General features: G+C 45.4%; 1 protein-coding gene across 1 annotated transcript in view; it reads left to right on the forward strand.

Annotated features, from left to right (window-relative positions):
* The window catches only part of Efnb2 (ephrin B2), a 44,526-nt gene that overhangs the window by 16,519 nt on the left and 5,498 nt on the right, over positions 1–22,509 (forward strand). Inside the window, exons 2-3 of the mRNA XM_006988328.4 lie at positions 5,732–6,015; positions 22,205–22,297. Coding sequence (XP_006988390.1) covers positions 5,732–6,015; positions 22,205–22,297 — 377 coding nt within the window. The remainder of the gene's footprint in view (positions 1–5,731; positions 6,016–22,204; positions 22,298–22,509) is intronic.

Here is a 22,509-nt window from a genome sequence, read left to right on the forward strand (position 1 = left end):
GCAGAGTGCTGATACTCAGTAGGCAACACGGAGAGAAAATGCCCGACCCTGCTCTGTTCTGGCGAGGCCGGGACCATTGTCCGGGCCTTAAATGCCCTACTCCTCTGTACAAACGGTGTGAGTGGTGGTTGGCTGGTTTTGGTTGCAAGGTGGTCCTTACCTGAATATGCCAAGACAAGTCAGAATGTAGCTCCCACTGTGGATTACCACCAGTAATTTAACATCCATGGGCTGTTGCCACCGTAACTTTTGGAGCACTTTCTCCTGGTCACCCCTTGCCAATGTAATGTATTGTTGTTGAGTGTTGCCTACTATTCTAGGCACAGATGTGTGTGCATGAGGTCTGACTCTCCCAAGATACACCAAGGAAAACAAATCCAAACCCATAGCTTCAAAAGGGGCTCTGTTTACTGACTTGACTATCTATAACAGATCTTATGGCCTTGTGTTTCTCTAAAAGGTGATTGAGAAGCACCCCGTTTGCCATTGATAAACACTGTCTGCCTGGAATATTTGGAGTCCGTCTGTGACTTTACATCTAAAATATAAATTCTAGGTGGTGGGCCCATTTCTCTCCCACCTTTTGGTTCTTGGCCTCCAAGAGCAAGGGATGGATGCCAGGTGGCCTCCTCAGAAGGCCCTGATTGGCCCAGCTATCGTACGCAGGGCAGGCAGCTAGATTTCCATAGCTCTTCGTGGGATTCTTGCAAGGCTGAGTGTGTATTGACTTTCTTTCTCTTCCCCTTAACTTCATAGCTTATCTCTGAAAAACTTGATCTAGGAAAACATGTATTTCACAAAACCAGATTTAGATACTAATACGATACAGTGGGAACTGAGAAGGGCAGGGAAGGGCTTTTCCTGTTGGGTTTCATCACTCTCCCCGAGGGCTTTATCTCTTCGACAAGGTGTGCTTGTGTGGCTTAGACTCTAGGGTGAGAGGGGAGGGGAGCAAGGCTCAGCTCTGCACCGGACAGGTCTTGTGGTTAGCGGCCACTGGATGTGTGTGGCAGCCATCTTATGCTTTAAACAAGGAGGTTGGAGGTTGCCCGAGGCTGTGGAGACCCACAGAGTCAGGGTCAGAAACTACCCAGTGAGTCAGTGGAATGACACATTGGCTTGGTTCTGCTATGTGTTTTTCCCAGTGAAATGGCCTGTCTTCAGAGCTCCAATCTTAGCTGTGACCTGCCATCAGCTTGGGGCACATAATGTGACTTCAGCATGTGTCGCCTTGCTCACTCCTGTTCTCCCACTAAGACATAATTTTGTTGAGCGTTTTTTTGGGATCACACACATGTGGGAGCAGCCCTCCTTTGGGGAGCAGAGTTATGAGCTCCTGAAGACCCAGTCTTCATCTCTGAACATCACTCAGAACACCTAGAACAATATGCAACTTGCTGGACATGCACATTTGCAGTCCCAGCCCTTGGGCAGTGGAGGCAGGGGGATCAGCAGTTTAGGCTAGCCTCACTTACATAGTAAGTTCTCGGCCAGCCTGGGATATGTGAGACTGTGTCATGGGAACTCTTTCCTTGGGAGATGTAAGCAAATGCCTACTCCATCCTCGTAGGACACCACCAACAAACCAAAGTATGATTCCGTCGAAGTCCAGCTTGGGGAAACCAATGAATATTTTGGGCTCCTTTGCAGAGCAGGCTGAGGGATTGCCTACGAGAGCATGGGTGACCCGAAAGTAGCCACACCACTGAATAGTCTCACGCCGGCATGGATGGCAACTTCCCTGTAGCTGCATCGATGGACTTTGCCTTCGGTAACCTTTCACAGTTTGTAAATGCTAGCACCTCTAGAGTATACAAGGCCCTGTAATGCAGAATTGCATACAGCTGGCTGGCAGGTGACATCGGAGTCCGAGGGTGCCTTGGTCTTCCCCGCCCCTTCTTTCCATGGGGAAAATGTCAGCAGACAACAGGCCCGATCCAGGGGCTCTTGCAGGCAGTCGCAGCTGTCCGGCTGAAACGGTGGTTGTGCTGGAGGAGAGCACTGCCCTGTCCCCGTCTACAGCAAAAGCCCCAGTGTGGTCGTTGTGTTGCGTTACTCTGGCTCTGGGAAGGGGAGGGCGAGCTCTGGAGGTCTGCTCTGAGAGTCTGGGATGGCTCGCTGTCCTCTGCTCAGCTGAACTCCTTGTCTCACCAGTGGGTGTGATGGTGTGCTGACCCTCCGCAGACAGACTTCAAATAGTCGGTGCAGCCTTTCCGTGTGGAGTCCTTCCCTGTGGATTGCCAGGCAGAGGCTTCTCTCTTTCTTTCATGAACACTTGGAACAGCAACTTTTTTCTGGGAAAAAGATCAGATTCCTGTATTTATCTTCCTTGAAGCTTTAGAAACAGTAGGTTTGGCCCGAACTACATCATACACATGTACTTAGAACTTAAGATCCCACCCCTCCAACTGTGTGTTCACAGGTTACCATGCTGCTCCATCACCAAACTGCACACACTGAATTAAAGCTGATTTGCAAGATGAATCAAAAACTCACTAAATTATTTATGTGATTTGTTCCTCCTGAAAATTATCATAAAAACCACAGCAATTCTTGAAGCCACACCAGCTGATGTGCCCAGTGTTCCTGACCTCAGTTCATCAGCACCGGTGTTGGGACTGGGGCCTGGTGACCTGGTGATAGAAGAGACTGCTGGGTCGTGACTTATCTGAGTAGAGGGGACCCCCTGTGATGCCGGAGTTAAGCAGCAAGCAGCGAGAGAACTATCCTCATAGAGACCTTGGGAAAATTTTGAATGAAGAGAGAACTTAATGAGCCAGACTTCAGACCTAAGGGATACTACGGCATGGGTGGGTAGGGGTGGATGGGGGAGTGTTCCCCAAGACTTGCACAGATACCACTGGTCAGCTGGGCGTGGTGCCTCACCCTTAAAGAACTGAATGGGAAGATGAGAACACACACCTCAGTTAGAAAGACCCCCGATTGTCAGGTCAGGGAACCATCCCCTCCCACCTCAAGATGGCAAAAGTTCTGGCCTGAAGGACTGACAGACTTCTGTTTTTATGTAGGAGACATATACCAAGGCTAGCTGGCTCGTCACATGGTGTCCCACTGTGCCAGCTACACTAACTGCAGAAGGAACAGATTAGGGAGAGGGCAAGTGTGAAGCAGGACAGGAAGCCTCAGGTGGGAATTGGCCCTGGTGTTTGCCGGTTGGTTTGTATGAGCCTTAAGGATTTCCTTTAAAGGTCGAGGAATAAGAAGAACCAGGAGGGAGAGCCATTTAATGTTCCTGGAATTTAGTGTAGTACCTATTGCCCCCCATCTTGTCCTGCTACAGCCACAGGACACCTCAGAGTCACTTTGGGGGAAAGGAGGAGAGGGTGATACGTGGGCCCCATGGTACATGGTTGAGTTTTATCCAGCAAGAAGAACCCACCCGAAAGAATGAGCTGTGTGTAGGGAAGCCCTTTAGTACCCACCTGAAAGAATGAGCTGTGTGTGGGGAAGCCCTTTAGTACCCACCTGAAAGAATGAGCTGTGTGTGGGGAAGCCCTTTAGTCCCTGGAGTTGTATTTTCCCAAGTCTCCTGATAATTGTGGGGAATGACAGCGAGGCCTCTTCAATCGTTCTCTCAGTTTGTTAAGAGTTATAGAGAATTCTTCAGCAATATACACGTGGATGCTTTAAATTCATTACAACTAGCCGGGCGGTGGTGGCGCACGCCTTTAATCCCAGCACTTGGGAGGCAGAGCCAGGCGGATCTCTGTGAGTTCGAGGCCAGCCTGGGCTACCAAGTGAGCTCCAGGAGAGGCGCAAAGCTACACAGAGAAACCCTGTCTCGAAAAACCAAAAAAAAAAAAAAAAAAATTCATTACAATTTATAAATTCATTTTGAATTCTGTCTCACAGAAAGATTTCATTATAAATCGATCCTGTTCACCATTAAATACACACACACACACACACACACACACACACACACCCATTTGTATATCCGGGGGAGGGCTAGTGCAGGTGGCAGTGTGCTCTACAAGTCAGAACGACAGCTTGGAGGATGCTTCTTCCACCATGTGGGTCCCTGGGATTGAACTCAGGTCATCAGGCTTGGCTGCAAGCCCCTTACCCACTATGCCATCCTGCCTGTCCTGCTTTTGTTTTTAAGTGAGTGAACAGTAAATGTCATATGTTCTTGCTAAAGGGACTAATTAAACAACAAAAAACCTGGTGTCAGTGGACCACCCTCTCTTTGAGGTTGTGTAAGAACACCCAAGGAAGTAACAACAGGCAACCTTGTGCATATGTAGTGTGTGTGTGCGCGTGAGTGAGTGCGTGCGTGCGTGCGTGCGCGCGCCTTAAAAAAGTTTCAGGGAGTTGTTTTATTTATTTATTTATTTATTTATTTATTTATTTATTTATTTATTTATTTATTTTTTAAGACATGGAGCTGTGAAAGGAATGTATGTTTTGGTGGGGAGGAGCAGTGGGACCTGGAGGGAAGGAATAGGGCATGTTTAGGACCAAGATACATTATATACATGTACAAATTTTTTTAAATATTAAAGTATCAGTTTTGAATATGAGTCTGAAATGTAAGTTGTGCCTTCTGCTACTTTGTAACCGAATAATACACTGGCTGAGAACTGGTGGCTTGCTACATAAATCACTGATAGTTGGTATGGATTTGAACTTTGGGAGCCCCATCATCCTTTCCTTATCTGTTGCTGCATCCTGGCCCCAAGGGTCATCAAGGCTGGTGGGCATCTCTGGCTAAATAATGCCAGAGTCCAGGCTGGAAGGATTGGGAGGCAGTGCTTTGTTCGGGAGCTTTAATATTTTAATGAGCCTGCAGGCTTGGCCACTCTCTCCGAGTGTGTTGTTAATGTTAGCCTTCGCAGAAGGATGTTCATTAGGAAGCCCTTGTTTCAGTGTCTCAGAGAAACTCCCCATTAGGGAAGATCTTTCAGCAACATGGCCAGCAAGAAAGGAAAGGAGGAGAGCTTTTAGCTGGGAGCATCCAAGGGATTTTGTATCAGTAGTCTTAGTTCTAAAGATTTGTCGAAGAATTAATTGGAGCAAATACATCTCAAGGGAGGCGGGGAAAGGAGAGATTTGTAGACCAAGGAGGTACTTGTTGTCCTCACGAGGAGAGGGCTCTTCATCTTGCAGCTGAATCAATACGATGCTAATTATTTCTGGTTATCTTTTATGGGTTTGTAAGACATTTCTTTTGTTCTGTGTAATAAAAAACCCATTGTTTGATCAGTGACTGGCTAATTATGATAAGTAATTTGAAACATTCTTGATGAAACTTGTCTGTTAATTAATATCAACAGCACATGGAAACTACCAGGACAACAAAGGTTCTGTGCATGCGCTGTTCCTGGAATTGATGGGATCTCTCTGGCATGCCCAATAAACCGCGATGCCAATGGTTAAAAAATAACAAACAGGTGGGAAGGTCTGACTCACCACCAGGGAAGAGTTGTTATAAAGTTGCACAAAAGAGTGCTGGAATATTACAAGGGCGGGGGCGAGAACCAAGTGTCAGCAGGCTGCTGTTCTGACGGTTCAAAGAAAGGGTAGTTCATCCTTTTGTTTTCTGAGGTTAATTCCTCAAAGCGTTTGTCCCCTGAAGATGCCATTGTTGAATCAGAGTGTGGTGCTGAGATGTCCATGGTTGGGGGTGATGGGTGTCTGGTTCTTTGATGCCTGTCTTCAAGGATGTTCACTTTTATCAACTCAGTGGCTTTTCTTTTATGCTTTTTAGATTTCTACCCGGACAAGGCCTGGTACTATACCCACAGATAGGAGACAAATTGGATATTATTTGCCCCAAAGTGGACTCTAAAACTGTTGGCCAGTATGAATATTATAAAGTTTATATGGTTGATAAAGATCAAGCAGACAGATGCACTATTAAGAAGGAAAACACGCCCCTGCTCAACTGTGCCAAACCAGACCAAGATGTGAAATTCACCATCAAGTTTCAAGAATTCAGCCCTAACCTCTGGGGTCTAGAATTTCAGAAGAACAAAGATTACTACATTATATGTAAGTATAGTTCTCTCTCTTTGTTTCATAGGAATTAGGATAAGCTAACTAGGTTTGTATTGATTTCTGTTTCCTTTAAATTACCCTGGTAAACAATTTGTTGAGAAGCTTTGTTCATTTTTTTTTCCAAAAAAAAAAATTAATTGAAATTTGGGACCCTGTAGTAACAGTATTAATTAAATATAAATACTCATTGGGGCGAACCTGCCAGGATTCTTATGGTGTTGAAATAAGTAAATTATATGAAGGGACTCAGCATTTCTACTAACAAAACCATCTTTAAGGACCTTTGGTGAGGTTTTGATAGGTAAATCTGTGTGATGCTTTTTCTCTCCATCCAGCATCTGTCCATCCATCCATCCATCCATCCACTCATTCATTTAGTGTGCAATTCTGTTCCAAGAACTGTGTTTCAAAGCTAGGACTCAATAGAGCAAAGTGTAATTGTGGTACGCTTCGCCAGGACACTGTCACTCCAGACAGGAGGAGCTCAGAGCTTAGAAGCATGGGGCTTACAGACAGGTGCCAGTACAAGTGGTCATGTTGAGTCCTGACTAAAAGCCTAGGTGTGCTGCCTGAATGACACCCCCGTATCTGTCATAATCGAGGGTAGATATTCACTGGGGTAGATCTGAAGTGCATGTGTGAGCTGTGCCCATTGTGACACACGCCTACTGTGCACACGTCACAGCTAGCACCAACCAACTCTCCCGGTCCCAGTACCATGGGCCTTGGTACAGCTGCTCACATGGGTCAAACAACGAGATTCTGGTTAATTTGTTTGTTTTCATGGCATATTCTCTGTGGGCTTTTTGTAGTTGTTTTAAATTGTAGTATTTAGGATGAAACTCCCTATTCGTGTAGGCGAGTGCTTGACCACTGAGCTACGTCCCCTCAAGTTACACTCCCTCCTCCGTTTTCCTAGACTTCAGCTCCTGTGGTACAGTTGGCCTCTGGCTTGGCTCCCTTAGCACCGTATCATTAGATTGGAAGTCTGGCTTTCTCGAGTTACGACCTGCTCTTTATATTACAGCAGCAGCGATTCACTGTATATATTCATCTAGAGTTCCTTGGTGTGTATTTTTTACATTAGTAATTAAAGCAAAGGTGGTCACAGGCAGTAATTATCTTGTCTGTTGCTTCAAATGCCACCGAGACTGAGAACCGGTTTTTGAAGCTAACATGATACATACAAAATAGATTTCTAAGAATAACAAAAAAAAAAAAAAAAAAAGGTGTGGTTCAGTTAGATATTTAATGGAATAATCACCATAAACTGAAAATAAAAACATTGTAAGATGAAACAAGGCAGATGGGATGGTAAGATAATAGGGCCATCTTTGAAGCTATGAAGTAGTTACAAGGTAAAATACATGGAAACTAAGCTTTTGGAAACACACGTATATACGAATAAGGACTTAACAGATGCCATGATCTAGCATGACTTTTGGAGAAAATGAAACTGACCCCAGATTAGCTCCCTTCAGAAGGTTACTGCTCCAGGTGAGTAGAGAAAGAAGGTTGAGCATGTGCTTGAGCTGTCCACAAGATGGGAGATGCCTGACCCTGAAAATGCTGTCAAAGGAAGTCCTAGGACTCCTACATTGGGTGGGGAGCATAGTTCTCTCCTCGATCTTAACCTCAGATTTCAAAAAGATGGCATTAAAAATCCCAGCTTCCTACGGAGGGCAAGGGGAAGCTTGGTAAACACTAAAGAGTTAACCTTTCATTTCAAATAATATACACAAAATGCAGCTAACTGATCGGTTTACCGGCATCTCTTAGTGCATCGTAGTGAGCCTGTCATAACTGCTCTTCAGTGTGTGGGAGGTTTGGTTTGGACTTGCACATACAATTTAATCTGTAGTTAATAGCAATCTACCCAATAATGGCACCTGTTGGTTTTCTTGTTTTTTCTTTCGGAGAATCCATTAGGCCATGTTAACAACTTTATGATATGCTTCTCATTCCTCTGCCTCCCGGAACCGTCCTTAGAGTTAGGGTTTGCCATGTCAAAGCATGGGATGGCTTGTTGTAATTCAGGAGGCTGAAGCAAGATGATCTCAAGCTGAAAGCCAGGCTGCTCCACACACAAGATTCTTCTATACATCCAGTAACTAGAAAGCATCTTCAAAACAAAACCTTGGCTGTCGAGTGAGACGCTGTGAGAATACTGCTTGCAGCAAGATGTTCCCAGGCCTGTGAGTGGCTGGGGACTTTTCCAGGAAGCCTAGTGCAGCAAGGTTGAAAGGCTTCCCCCACGTCACAGGCAGAAGAGGATATTCAAATACTTAGCAACATGCAGAAGTCAGTTTCTCACACCCCCCATAGCAGCGTCCCCTGCCGTACGAGTTCCCTTGAAAGGAGGGAAGTGATAAGATCAAATTTTAAAATAGTATCAAAACAGTCAAGGGATCTGAGAAAGTCACCAAGTCTCCTATCAAACACGTGTCCAGGATGCACACACGCTCATGCGCGTGTACACACACACACACACACACACACACACACAAAAAAAAAAAAAAACAAAAAAAAACCACAAGTCCCATTCTTTTTTTTTTTTTTTTTTCTCCAGAAGGAAAGTCTGTGCAGGCAGTGATCTTTATACCAGTGCATTCATGAAGATGGCTGGGTAGCACCCTAGGAAGCGCTCAGACTCATAGGCACATGTTAACGCTGCAAAGCATTGATTCAGTTTTGAGGGTGTGTTTGCTGACTCCAAGACTTAGCAGCTGGCTGCTGGGCACTTTCACCCCAGGCAGTGTCAGGAGCATCATATGCTGGTTCCGTCCTGGGGGCAAAGGAGCAGCTGTGGTTTGGAGGAGTGCCTGGCATGCCCCTGTGGGGATGTACACATGGCTTCGCCGGTGTTGGGCTGTCCCCTGGGAGTCCAGAGCCTTATGTCTAACTTATGTTGCCTGGGCTTAATGAGGAAGTCGCTTTAATTTCCTTCTCTAGGACATTATTTTATCACCGTTGTCCAAACTGTGATGGTCAGACATACAGACCCACGGATGTGTCCGTGATATTTCCCGGTTAAAGCCAGCAGGATCTGGCCCCCATTTTTTTTTTTAACAAGGGTTTTTTTTTTTATTTGGCTTGTCATGTTATCCAGCTTAAAGTCACTGCATCTTTGGGTTTTATAGTAAACATAAATGTGTAACTGGGACTGTATTTTATACCCCCCATTTCTCCCCTGAGTTCTCTTAAGAAGTGACATGCTACAACGATAGGCCTCCTCATTAATCCTCCTCCACAATGATTCTTTGCTTTGACATGTGGCAAAATGATATATATGGGGTTTCTTCGTGTTTAGAATTGACTTTTCAAGCGACCTATTTCAGTAATTAGCCTTGGGCTTAATTTGCATAACTAATAAACTCTTCTAATTGCCAGTGATCTGACGATGGGGATACTGTGACCGTGTGGTCTGAGAATCCCCTGCTCTTCCGTTACGTTCAGATCCTAAATGGCCTCAAAGACAGAGCTGGCTGTGATTTAGCCTGTAGTTATTCTGACTGTATCTTTCATTTCATTGTTTATGGAATAACTGTATCTTCTGATATTACCCATTTGCAATAGAAGCTCGCTGTTGGATATAGTTTTATAAACAAGCCGCCCAGTTTGTATTGGGAAGGCGTCCGTCCTCTGCGTGCCCCAGTTTTCTTAGAGAAGCTGCCCTTGCTTCTCTAGGGCTGAGTCAGCAAGCTCCTTGTGTTGGCCCTATAAACTCTGTCCTGAGGCAGGTGCTGTGGCTGATACCAAACCTGAGGTGAAACCTTGCAAAGTTACACAGAGTGACTCCCTGAGTGAGGGGTGGAAGCAGCCGCCTTGTATTCTTACACTTCGGGTGAGCAAGGGGCCACCACAGGGCTGGAGACCGGCTTCACGCTGTACCTTGCCTTTTGTTTTATGTAGTTTCTGTATGGTTTTATTGTGCACCCCCTAGGCAGGTCATAGCCTCCAAGCATCATCTAGAAGACACCATTTCCAAAGATCATTACTGAATCCACAGAGTGTCTCTCTGTGACTCTCCATGTCCAGTCTGCCTTGCTGAGCCATCAAGTCTGGGGGAGCCTCCATTGTTTAGGCCTCTTTAATGAAAGTGTGCAAAACTGGTAGGCTCGCAGACACTTAATTTTTTTTTTTTTTTTGTTGTTGTTGTTTTTGTTTGTTTTTCGAGACAGGGTTTCTCTGCGTAGCTTTGCGCCTTTCCTGGAGCTCACTTGGTAGCCCAGGCTGGCCTCGAACTCACAGAGATCCGCCTGGCTCTGCCTCCCGAGTGCTGGGATTAAAGGCGTGCGCCACCACTGCCCGGCAGACACTTAATTTTTTTAAAGCACACATTTCACTTTAGAGCAAAAAAAAAAAAAAATCACAAAATAAAGAGAAATAATTGCACAACCCCAACCCCAAATAACAGTATTAAAGAGCCAAAACAATAGTTCGTTCCTTATTTGGTTGAACATATGTTGCATTTTTTTTTTCTGGCTTTGATTTGCTCATTCTGGGTGGTGAGTGTGGCAACTGGGTGTCTTGTAATATCTCTTTGGAAAAATACCAAATCTCAGAGCAGCTTTCAGATGCCCCCTTGACATGAAGATAGCTTTTAGAACATGTAAGAACACACGACAGCCATAAAGAGATTATGAGGTTTGTTTGATGGGTTATTCATGTATAAGTAGCAGCCAGCCACACTCCCTTCATTACATACTAGATACTAGGAATCTTGAAGATACAGAAACTGCGTCCTGCCTTCCTGTCCCCTGTCTTAGTGGTAAGCTTTGTGTCTGATGCCTTCATTGCCCCCAGTTGCTGAGTTGAGGCATTTAAGCCCATTTCTAGTTTTCTCTATAGCTGTTCTTTTTGTGATGGACTCTTGCCAGAGACCATACAGTCGAAGGCACAGAGGATGAGTACAAACCACACTTAGAAACACAAGTTAACATAGGAGTTGTGAGTCCATATCTGGCCACCCTGGACTTTATGTGCCAACAGACGAGGAACTCAGGCTAATTTCCTGCCTAGGTCTTCTCGTCTTTAAAGTGGGCATCATGAGAACACTTGCTCATGAGGTAGATGTGAATTCCCATGAGGAAAAGTGTGTCGGGTGGCTTGTGGCCACCAACCTAGTACAAGTGGACATCGGAACAGGGAGGAAGTGAGAGGCTGGAGGCTGAAGGCAAAGCCGGGCTTTGATGTGAGATGGAGCGCCTAGGAAGTTTGGGTACCGAAAGCATCCTTGGCTTGTAGTCTGGGCATAGATGGAACCACAGAGTTGCCAGCCTCAGTCACTCTGGGCAGCTCCACTCATTAGATCTTCCCACTTTGTCTTCTTTGACTGTCCTTACAGTCCTTTGGGTTCCATTAACCTGAAAGCACACATTTACGTGTGGTGAATTCTGGAATTGCCCAAGCTTGCTAGCAGGTTCTTTGAGAGACCCTGAAGACTCAGACAGGGAGGAGTCTTGACACACCCACAGTTGTGGTTCTTACTTTCTAGTTCACCAGCCTCTCACATGCCGTGGCTCCCCAGGACATGGAAGATTCTTCCTTTGTCAGTCAGCATGCCAGGGTTGCCTCATGGCTCCATCTGTGGGGAAGCCTCTCCCAGGGTAGCTCAGGAGGATCCATGTTGAATTTAATATAAAGAAAGCTCGGCTTTGCTTCTGCCTGTCTTGTGATGCACCGAGACACTCTGGCTTCTTGAGCCTAGTGGAGTCATGGCCACCTGGATGCTAGCCTGGGTGGTGCCGAGGGGAGCAGAGGATGCAGCTGCCAGGAGTAGAGACTCTGTTCATGCTTCTTGGCATCTCCTGGGAAACAGGGACAGCATATCTCATGTAAACCACACAGATGTAGACCTGCCATTACCACTCCCTGCTCTGAAAGTAACCAATGATAAGATGAGATGACGGATTCCCAGAGCGAGGAGCAAAGATTGGGGAAGAATAAACACCATAATATAAAAGAAGGAAGATGAAAAATAAAGAACTTAACATAGCCAAGAAATTATTCGGGAGTTATTCAGAATAAAAATAAATGTCTTTATTATTTCATAAAAATCATCTTCGTATCTCTACCCTTGTATTTACAGCTTGTGAACGTTCACATAGATTTATAAATAATTGAACAATACGAGAGACCTAGTGGATAAAAGGGGACACGTTTCCTTTTTAACAGTCCTTAAATATTCATCATGAAGATGAAATTTTAAAGCAAAATAAAACACTTTAAAAAAATAGCCAAGAGGCACAGACAGACATTTAGGGGAAGAAAGAAGAAGATTATGTTGAGAAGAACTAATTTATATAGTTTTTAAGGTGCATGCACTTATCTCTAAAGCTCTGAGTCTGGGTGTGTTTGATCCTTGGGGAGATGCCGTGGTCTTCACACCCACCTCACCTTCAAGTCTAGCAGCACAGGGAACAGAACAATTTTTACTGCTGTGAGGAAACCCAGACAGTGTGGTTTAGAACACTTGACACACCATGAGATGTCAGGGGCAAAACCCAACGCAGGGCGGCCAAGCCCTTAGCCCGCCATTGTGAGTGTGTGGCTGTGGCTCCTGGGCCGTGTGCGCACTGTGGGGAGAACACACAGAAATGCATGGTGTGTGTGCGGGGGCAGCAAACAGAGTGTGTATAGAAAATAATAGCAGCTGTAATGTACAAACATGCAAAGCACACACGTGACAGTGCAGAGAGTCAGACACATTGGAGCATGCATGCATGCACGCATGCACGCACGCACACACGCATGCACACATGTACATACATAGGGAAGACAGGAGACAGGCACAATGCATGCATACGGCATGTGGAACCACGTTAAGCTCGTGCAATATAAATGACAAAATGTTTCTGTCGAACATGTTGGTAGTGATGCCCCGTCAAACATATAACATATAACCAACTTTATCAAAAAACCCCAGAGCTTGACTAAGAAAATCCGACTAGGGTAGAGGTAAGCTGGGCGCCCAGAAGACCAAGTTCAGGAGTTGAACGCTAACCTGGGCAACATAGCAATACCTACAGGGTAGAAAGACAGGAGAGATGCCCTTGTTAGTACTTCAAACTTTCTCTTTCTTTTTAAATCTCCTAATAGATCTAAAAATCTGTTTGTTTGTTTGTTTTTTCCAATATGGTTATGCTGGATTTATTTTAGGACATTAGCAAGTACTTTGAGCCCATCAACAGAAAGTTGCTAAATAATAATGTAATTAAAGTAAAGTTAGTCCAGGATAGAAACAGGCATTAAGAGATGTTAACTTTCCGTAGCTAAGTATGAGTGCTGCAGATGTGTGGGTGGGTGGTGGGTGGTGAGTGATCCGAAAGAGAGTGGGAATATGGATGGTGGATAAGAAGATAGGTGGATGGTGGGTGAGTAGATGGGTAGATAGATGGATGGTGAGTGGATGGATGAATGGATGCATGGATGGATGAATGGATGGATGGATGCATGGATGGATGGGTGGTGGACAGCAGGATAAAGACTGACAGGTCAGCCTAGCCTTGGGCAAGAGCATAATTGATCACATTGTAGAGGATGCGTTGCTGAGTGACAGCTCTTCTTTGAAAGTCACTTTGCATTAGTGAATTAGCCCAGTTTTGCTGTTCCTACTGTTAAACTATGGAGTGAAGTTATTCTTTTCCTGAAATAAACGTTTGGGAAATCATCTTGGATTCCTTGAATAAAGAATGTGTGTCCTGCGTGGGGTAAGGATCACACGTAGGGCGGATTTAAACAGGGGTACTTTCTCTTTGGAGTTACTGCTGGTCTCTCAGTGGTCAAAGCAAATCATTTCAGGACCATCTAAACTGTGGTGCCACAAGAACAACGCTGCCGCTTCTGCAGCGTTCCGTCCTAAGCTGTCAGTGGACATCAGTTCAGCCACTGCAGAAGTTGTGGCCACCTAGCCATGAACTCCACTCGGATGGATGCTTTCCACTTCACTGATGCTCTTTCTGTAATTACTGGGTCATTAATATCATTGCCTGCAATTAGTGACAGTCGGGTGAACAAGAGGATTGTGGGATGTCCTTCCCCAGCCCCTCTGCCCATGAACTTTTACTCCAACCCTTTCCTAATTAGATATTTCTGTTTGGCCGCTAAGATATTTTTAAAAACCAGAGATTTTAGAGAATAGGCTATGTGCTACAAATAGTCCACTCAACTGTATGAGACTCATGATTGGGGGTATTTTCGTGAGATGTTATCACTGACTTGAACAGGAAGTTTGTATTTTTAAAATCTGGGGTTTTAAGTTAAGCTAATAGACAATAGAGAATTATGTTTTATCTTTAGAACTATTATACCTTTTTTTTTTCCACTGTGAGTTCAGTCATTACTATTGAAATGGTCATCTGGCAACCTCCTTTTTTTTTTTTTTTTTGGTTTTTCGAGACAGGGTTTCTCTGTGTAGTTTTGGTGCCTTTCCTGGAACTCGCTTTGTAGACCAGGCTGGCCTCAAACTCACAGAGATCCTCCTGCCTCTGCCTCCTGAGTGCCTGGCAACCTATTTTTAAGACACGATCCTCTTAGTAGTTTTAGCTCATGTCGATGGTGGCTCCTGTGTAGAGGTAATTATTACTTGACTGTTGACCATACTATCCTTACTTCCGTGGCTGTCTCCGAGTCGTTGTAGCAATATCAAAATACCTGGACATGTCTAAACAGGAAAAGTATTTTTTAAATGAAATTATGTTAAAAATTATTACAGTTATGTACCTAATGAGAAGTCCTGCCTGCATAAGTCACCACAGAGTTAGCAATAAAATCTTACACTAGAAAGGAACATTTCCCTCAGTAGAACTCGTTAAGAAATCAAGAGACCCAAATTGGCACAAGCAACATTTTGAGGGAAAAGACACAGCTTCACAACTGATCTCCCATGTTTGAGCATCTCTTGAATGAAAACAGGACCCGAGGTAGTTTATGGCCAGTACTGTTTTCGCCTTCCTCAGAATAGTGTCAGGGGCCTAGACTGAGCCCAGGGGGTCACAGGCTGAGCAGCCCTGATCTGAAACACAGAGTCCAGAACCTGAAACTTGGTGCTAACGCCTCTGCAAGTGTCCACTGTCCCAAAACACCCAGACTAGCCTGGAAGTCACTATGTAGACCAGGCTAACCTCTAACTCACAGAGATCCAACTGTTTCTGCCTCCTGAGTGCTGGCATGAAAGGCATGTGCCACTGTATCTGGCCCTCAGCCTTTTTTCTTCATGTATGCTCTCACATGTGCATACACACATGCACACTCACTCATGCACACGCACTCACACTCACTCATATCTCTGTAGACACGTGGTCCACTAACAAGCATGTGTCTGCCATGCATTCCTGCTTCACTTTCAGCCATTCACGTTTGAGGGTCATTAATGGACTCTAACCACCATCCAGGATGGTCACGTCCTTAATCTTTGTGCAATTTTCAATGGTTAAAAGGCTTTAGCGCCTTTAATCCCAGCACTCGGGAGGCAGAGGCAGGCGGATCTCTGTGAGTTCGAGGCCAGCCTGGTCTCCAAAGCGAGTTCCAGGAAAGGCGCAAAGCTACACAGAGAAACCCTGTCTCGAAAAACCAAAAAAAAAAAAAAAAAAAAAAAGGCTTTAGGAGTGACCCCTGATAAATCTTATGTTTCAGAATGACGGTCATGACTGTCCTCACAAAGGATTGCTATCCCTTGGGGTTAAAGTCTTGTTTACTCGGCGGGCCCTTGCACCCTATCGGTAGAGTGTCCTCAACGCCTAAAAGTGGCCGAGTGGCTGATGCCATTAAAGTCTTCCCAGTATACGTCCATATAAAAACAGCTTGCTAGGAGATATGTCCAAGTGGCTACATTTTTAAAGACTTCTGTTTCTGAGCTATCGATGAATTACCCTATCTTAGTTCATATAGAATACTTGAGCTCAGAAAATAAAGACATCCCTCCAACACACACACACACACACACACACACACACACACACACACACACACACGAAACCCCATCTCTTTGTTCTTAAGTCATGGGTTCAGTCCTTCTTTAATGCTGGAAGAGAAGAGGTGAGGTCTAGGTTGTGATTTATTTATTTTTTTAATGCTCTTTTTCCGAGTCACTCCGCCCAGTGCAGAAGCTGACTGGTGATTGCCTTATGTGAAAGCTCTGAGGGCAGCTGTTCTCTGTGCGTGATTGGCTGCTTGGAGATTTTGAAAAAGAGTAACGGCGACACTGTTTTAATAGGAGTGATTGTTCCTGTGAGCTGGGCCCGTGTTCCCTTGGACGAGGGATGCATGTGTCCTTTATCCCTGCTGGTCTGTGATGTTTAAGAGTGGATGGTCTTTCTTCCTGCCAAGAAAGTTGATCACACGTGAGTGGCAGTCTAGCCAGCAGCCACATTGGGATGTTTCCTTGTTGTGTGTTTGTGCTTTGTTGAATGAATGTTTCTCTTTGAAAATCTTTTGCTTTGTGTTTTTTGTTTCTTCATGAGACCGTTTGAGGGATGTGCCATGGTGCTTCTGTCCAAGGACAAGGCACGCTTGGCCTTATGGAATGAGGTGCTCTGAGACAAGGAAGGCTGGACTCTTCTTGCTGGTTAGTCAGTTTCCTGTGAGCTCCTGGGAAGTCAGGGGGATGCATTCCACACCTTCCCTGAGAAGCCACAGTGGAAAACACAGGAAAAGATATGAATTTCCCCCTTTTCTCTTCCTTATGCATTGAACTGACATTTGTTTGGGACATTTTCTCATTTTCTTTTTTAAAAATAGGCTTTGATGTTTGGCTTTTCCTGGACATTATTCTTTCTGTTTAGGACTTTTCTCCATCTGTGTCAGTTATCTTGAGAATGACCCTGCTAACCGAGACATAAAAACACTGGGCTCTGGAGATTGAATCCGTCTCTGTGGTACATACTCCGAATCTGTATTGTGTTTTTGGAATTTAAACGGATACCAAGCTACATTGGACGATCTCAGCTCCCCAGCTTGAATGTTGATGTTAAACAACTGTATCTTAATCAGCATTCTTGTCTCTCAACTGACTTACCTCATTCTAAATGTCTTTTATTTTGTTGGCACTCAGAGGTGCACCCCTGGTCGGAGAACACAGCAGCCTGGTCCTGTGCAGAGTTGGGGTGACTTTAAAGTCATGTGTCTCTCTGGATGATGCTTTTTCATCGGCGAGGCTGCTGCTTTTCCTCAGATGTCTGTGCTCAGCTTGGGGGAAGGGTGTGTAGAAAGTCTCGCCCAAGAAAGCAGAGTTAGTGTGGCTGGCGTGTGATACATGCTGGGCAAGGACAAGATGGGTAGAATTTGGTGTTGGCAGAGATTCTCATAAAATGCTGTTTGGTAATCAGAGGTGTTCCATCCAGGTCAGCCCTATATAAGGCCAGAGCTTCTGTGGTTTTCCTGTACTTACCATGTGTCTCTTTGGGGGAACTTGTTTTCATTAATTGTTATGCTTACTTTCAAATCTCTGCCCTCATGGCTCTCTTGGCCACTTACAAATAGTTTGGCCTGCCCTCCACAGTGTGAGCAGGCATTCACACACCGTTCTACCCATAGGGCCCAGCGCTGGGCCCTTTGTGGGGTGGTGCTGAGCCGTAGGACATTTTGGCTCCTCCCTTCCCTAGTCTCTTTGGGAACAAGGCCCACATGTGAGCTATTTCACCCTCCATCTGATGAGCCCACTCTTACCCACTGGACTCCATCCAGCTGCAGCTGCAGCTTGGCCTTCTAGGAGCAGAGAAGAGCACGCTGTGTTCCTCTCTCTATCGGGAATATTCTGTCTGTGTTGTCTGTTTTACCAGCTCCCACCTCTCTGTCTCTGTGGGCTCATCTAGCCAGCGTGACTGTCCAGGAGGAGCTGCCGATCATAACTCGGGCATCTCAAACTCTGAACATTTGTTTTGTTGTTTTTCTTTTAAGAAAGAGTCTTCCCAAGTTTCTTGCACTGGCCTCAAACCCTCAGCCCTCATGTCTTAGTCCTCTGAGCGCCAGGATTGCAGACATGGATACCACACGGAGTCAAGGTGCTTTTCTGCTGAGCAGAGATTTTTGCTCACTCCAGAGAGGAGTATGGGGACGACCGGACAGTGTAGTGATGCTGTATACTCCCCGAGATGCAAAAGCTTTTAATACATCTTGTTGTTGTTGTTGTTGTTGTTTGAGACAGGGTCTCTCTGTGTAGTTTTGGTGCCTGTCCTGGATCTCGCTCTGTAGACCAGGCTGGCCTCGAATTCACAGAGATCTGCCTGCCTCTGCCTCCCTAGTGCTGGGATTAAAGGCAATGCTTCACCGCTGCCGCTGGGCTACAAAAGCTTTTAAAAGTCAGTTGTAAAATAACATGTATCTTTATTAAGCCTACCTCCCAATGGATGGAGAAACGTTAAGTAATTTTTAATTTTATAAGGTCTATTTCCTTCCCAACTAGGCCAGGGGAGAAAAATGTCCGGACACTAAATAGAAGCTTAGGTATAACAATGCTATTTTCCTGTCTCTCGGTGGTTAAATGCAGTTGTTACCCACTGGTTAATACAATGGTTGTGGCCACATTAGACAATGCTGGTAGAGTGTTGCAGAGGGAAACTAAACATAATGAGGTCGCGTTTATTTTTACTCTCTAAGTTAAAAATTCCCTGGGACGTTCAAATGAATGATATGAATAGTTGCAAAACTTTCTAATGAAATGGAAATAGATTTTATTCCTAAGTATTAGCAATTTTCTTGTGATGTTTCAAAATCAGTGCTGAGCTTTTTAAAGCTTCTAGGTTCCAGGTCGATGGGGGAATATCAGAATGCTAATCTCGTGAGGTGTCTCAGTAGTTCATGGCCAGGAAGGAGGTCCAATCAGGACAAAACATGGGGGGCGGGACATTGTTCCAGCAGGGGCAGGTCCTCTGGAGTAAGGACTACTCTACCTGTTGAGGACATGTGGAAAGTCGAATTTGCATCAGATCTAAGGCTCATATCTCATATAAGGCTTTTTTTTCTACCATGTGGCACTCCGGAAGATTACAACCTTCTGAAGTTTCTGTTGGTACGGACTGAAAATGGGTTTTTCCATGACACGTCGTTCCTAGCCATCTCTGTTACTTCTGTTGCTGTGGCAAATGCAGCTCAAAGGAGGAACGGCTGCTTTTGGCTTGCAGTTTATGGGGACACAGGCTATTGTGGTGGCAGACAGTTCCCTGCCACTTGGAGTGTGACACTGCTTGCTCACCTCTCAGCGGATCCTGAAGCAGTGAAAGGGCCTGACCTCAGCAGCTTTCTCATTTCACCACTCCCACGGTGTCAGGGACCCCAGCCCCAGGCACTGGATGGGACCGCCCACAGGTAGCACAGGTCCAACGCCTCAGTGGTCTCTGTCCGGGAAGAGATCTGACACACTCAAAGTGTGTCACAAATGCCATAAAGTTTCCTAATCCACACTTCAATGTGACCACTACCTTTAATGGTGGTCCTTGGAACAGTATCATACAGTTTGCCTAGCAGCAGTTGGTAATGAGGTCTTCCCCGGCTCTTCTGCAGGCTTTCCAAAACTGTTGTTCAGAATGCTGTGTTTGCCCCCTGTCTTTTCCACTCTTCCCACCAAAGTGACACAGCACTCCCTCCCCCACCTCCATTTCTGCCCTCCCTCCCTCCCTCCCTTCCTCTCTTTCTTTCTTTTCTTTCTTCCTTTCTCTCTTTCTTTGGTTAATCAAGTGGCTGGGGGTTGGGGGGGGGGGGACACTTCAGCTTTTAAAGCTGTGAAGTGGTGAAGTGGTTTCCATTTGATGCAACCCTGTCTCCCTCCCACAGTTCTCGGGTCTCTAGATGGTAAAACACAGATTGAAATCCTTTAGAGAACTTTATATCTGGGGGGTGGTTTGGGCGTCCCCTGGAGAGCTCAACACAAATATTCTGGCTTAAAAGAGGCACTGGCCTACAAGTTAAAATATATATAAATTGTGTGTGTGTGTGTGTGTGTGTGTGTGTGTGTGTGTGTGTGTGTGTGTGTGTGTGTTCCACTCCCAAGCCTTCCACATGGTGGAATTCAGCAGGGGCCCTGCAGATACAGATGCTTGCTTGCAGGTGAGGGAGCTTCCTGGACTGCCTTCCTTTGGGTAATCTTTTCTGTTTGAATCTGATTTTTTCCCCTTTGAGATTAAATCAAAGAACTATGTAGCCCTCCCCACCCCCTGCTCAGCATTCAGTTACCACTGTCCTTTGTCAGATGAGTACTCAAACTTTTAGCAAGAAAAAAAAAAAAAAACGAGTTGTTTATTTAACTTTCAATAGGATGTGCTTTTAGCATGAAGTGCCTTATGGGTTTGTGAGTCTAAAACTTGGAATTATCCTCGAATTAAGTAAACTAGACACTTGACGGGTGGTTTCACGAAACAGATCACTTTCCTCCTCTTTTCTATATGGAGGCATATCCCGATTCCCGAGAAACGAAGTGAGGAAACTCTAAGCAGTATTTGAAGATCCAGCACTGCCCTGGACCACTCCAGAAACAGTGCCCAGAGAACCCTACACTGTGAGAAGACTTAGGAGAGAGGCCGAGCCACTTCCCACCCCACCCCCCAGCCCCCCACAGAAGGTAGAGGAAGGTGTGGGAAAGTGGTAACAATAACAACAAAGGCCCTTGTTTAGACTCTCAGAAACACACTGTCTCTCTAGACAGTTATTTTGACTTATCTGACAAGTATTTTCTCCGCAGTCCGTGAGTGGATACTGTTTCGCTTACTGCAACTCCCCAACAAAGTTATGATGGCAACTGTTACCTGTTTTCCCAGAAAACCCTGCAGTGTCGGCAACAGCCGAACAGAGATGCAGTTATGAGACCCAATGTTAAGCACTCTCAGATAAGCAGCGAGATATTTATACTCAGAAGAGGCACCCTTTGTTTTTAGGAAAATAATGAGAGCAGAGGTTGATAATTCCAGAACACAGAAGTGAATTTGTGTCTAGTTTTTTCAGTTACAAACTTCTACTAACTGTGAAGGCGTCTGGAGCTGTTTGGTGATGGTGTGCTCAGAAAACAAAGCAAAACCACCGGGTTGAGAGAAGTTGCCAGAGCACCTGTCCCTTCATCGTTCTCTTCCGAGTATGGTGTTAGTGGACAGGACTTTGATAGTCAAAGTGGACGGTGATTGAAGTTATAGGCGTGTATATGAAACACTTCTGTTCCTTGCCCCTTGAACTCAAGGGGAAGCAGTGTCCGGCACATTCCAGCCTCTCCTCCCACTCAAACTTGAACTGTAATTGAAAGCCTGCTCCTCATTATGTGGCCTGACAGCCCATCTCTTTGCAGCTTTCGTTACAAAGCCATTTAGAGAACTCACTGGCCTAAGGACAAACAGCAATGTGTGTAGATAGAACATAGCTGCTTTGAAAGGCAGAAACATGGTGGGAGAAGGCATGTGCTTCTTCTGGCCGCTCATTGTTAAGGTGGGAAGGGAATCCAGTGCGCCAATGTGGGGCAAGGTGGCTGCCCCCACCTGGTTGTATCCAAGTTGTTGTAAGGCCCAGACAGGGAAAAGGGGTGTGCTAACCCTCTGTCCAGCTGGAGTTTTCCCCAGCAGGAAACTTGGCTGAAGTGGCTGATGGGGGTTGCTAAAAACACGTGCTTGCAGGAACTTACACAGTGATGAGAAGGCAGACTGGGAAGACCTGAGTTCTAGGATGCTGCTTCAGCACATTTCGGGCTAGAGAAGGGAGCAAGGGGGTGTCAGAAGGCTCCCCTGCTGGTGTTTGCAGAACTTGGACGCCTGACAAGCCCAGCGTCAAGTTAATTGTTCTTGGAGCAGGAAGTCTGGAGTGGAGGAAGCAGGTGTTGGGGGAAGATTACCAAGTTTTGAAATTACCAGGCTTGCTCTCTTGCACTTTCTAGTTTGGCCCCCTAGGAGTCCGTGGGTATTTTGGAAGGTGCTGTCCCGTTTACCTGTCGAGTAATACTAAATCATATGTGTACGGGGAGGGCATGTTTAAGTGCATTTGGAAGCAGGTAGCCTACATGTAGCCAATGTTTCCAGGATCCATTTCTCTTTGTTTATTTTTCTGTTTCTTTTTGGCTTTCGGCATCCCATACATTCAGAAAACCTGTGACAAAGAGTGAATTCTTATTTTTCAAATTGTTTTCAGACATTTCATGTTCATGTAATCTTGGCCTATTGATTTCCTGATTTTTTCTTTATTTTTTTGTTTTGTCCATTTTATTTTTAATCAGCTACATCAAATGGGTCTTTGGAGGGCCTGGATAACCAGGAGGGAGGGGTGTGCCAGACAAGAGCCATGAAGATCCTCATGAAAGTTGGACAAGGTAAAGATCGTCTGCTGCTTTGTGAAGCCACTGTGACCTGGTGTAGCCCCCAGCTAGCGTGGCACCGAGGGCGAGGCTCACTGTCACCCCTCTTTTTAGTTCTGAAGGCAGACCCTCCTCTGCACTTTGAACCACTGGCAGAGTCCCCCAAGGTGATATCCTCTGCTTTCCTTATTGGAGATCTCGCTAAAAGTTCAGGTCAGCGAGACAGA

The sequence above is a fragment of the Peromyscus maniculatus genome, chromosome 17 (genome assembly GCF_049852395.1).
Source record: "Peromyscus maniculatus bairdii isolate BWxNUB_F1_BW_parent chromosome 17, HU_Pman_BW_mat_3.1, whole genome shotgun sequence".
Lineage (NCBI taxonomy): Eukaryota > Metazoa > Chordata > Mammalia > Rodentia > Cricetidae > Peromyscus > Peromyscus maniculatus.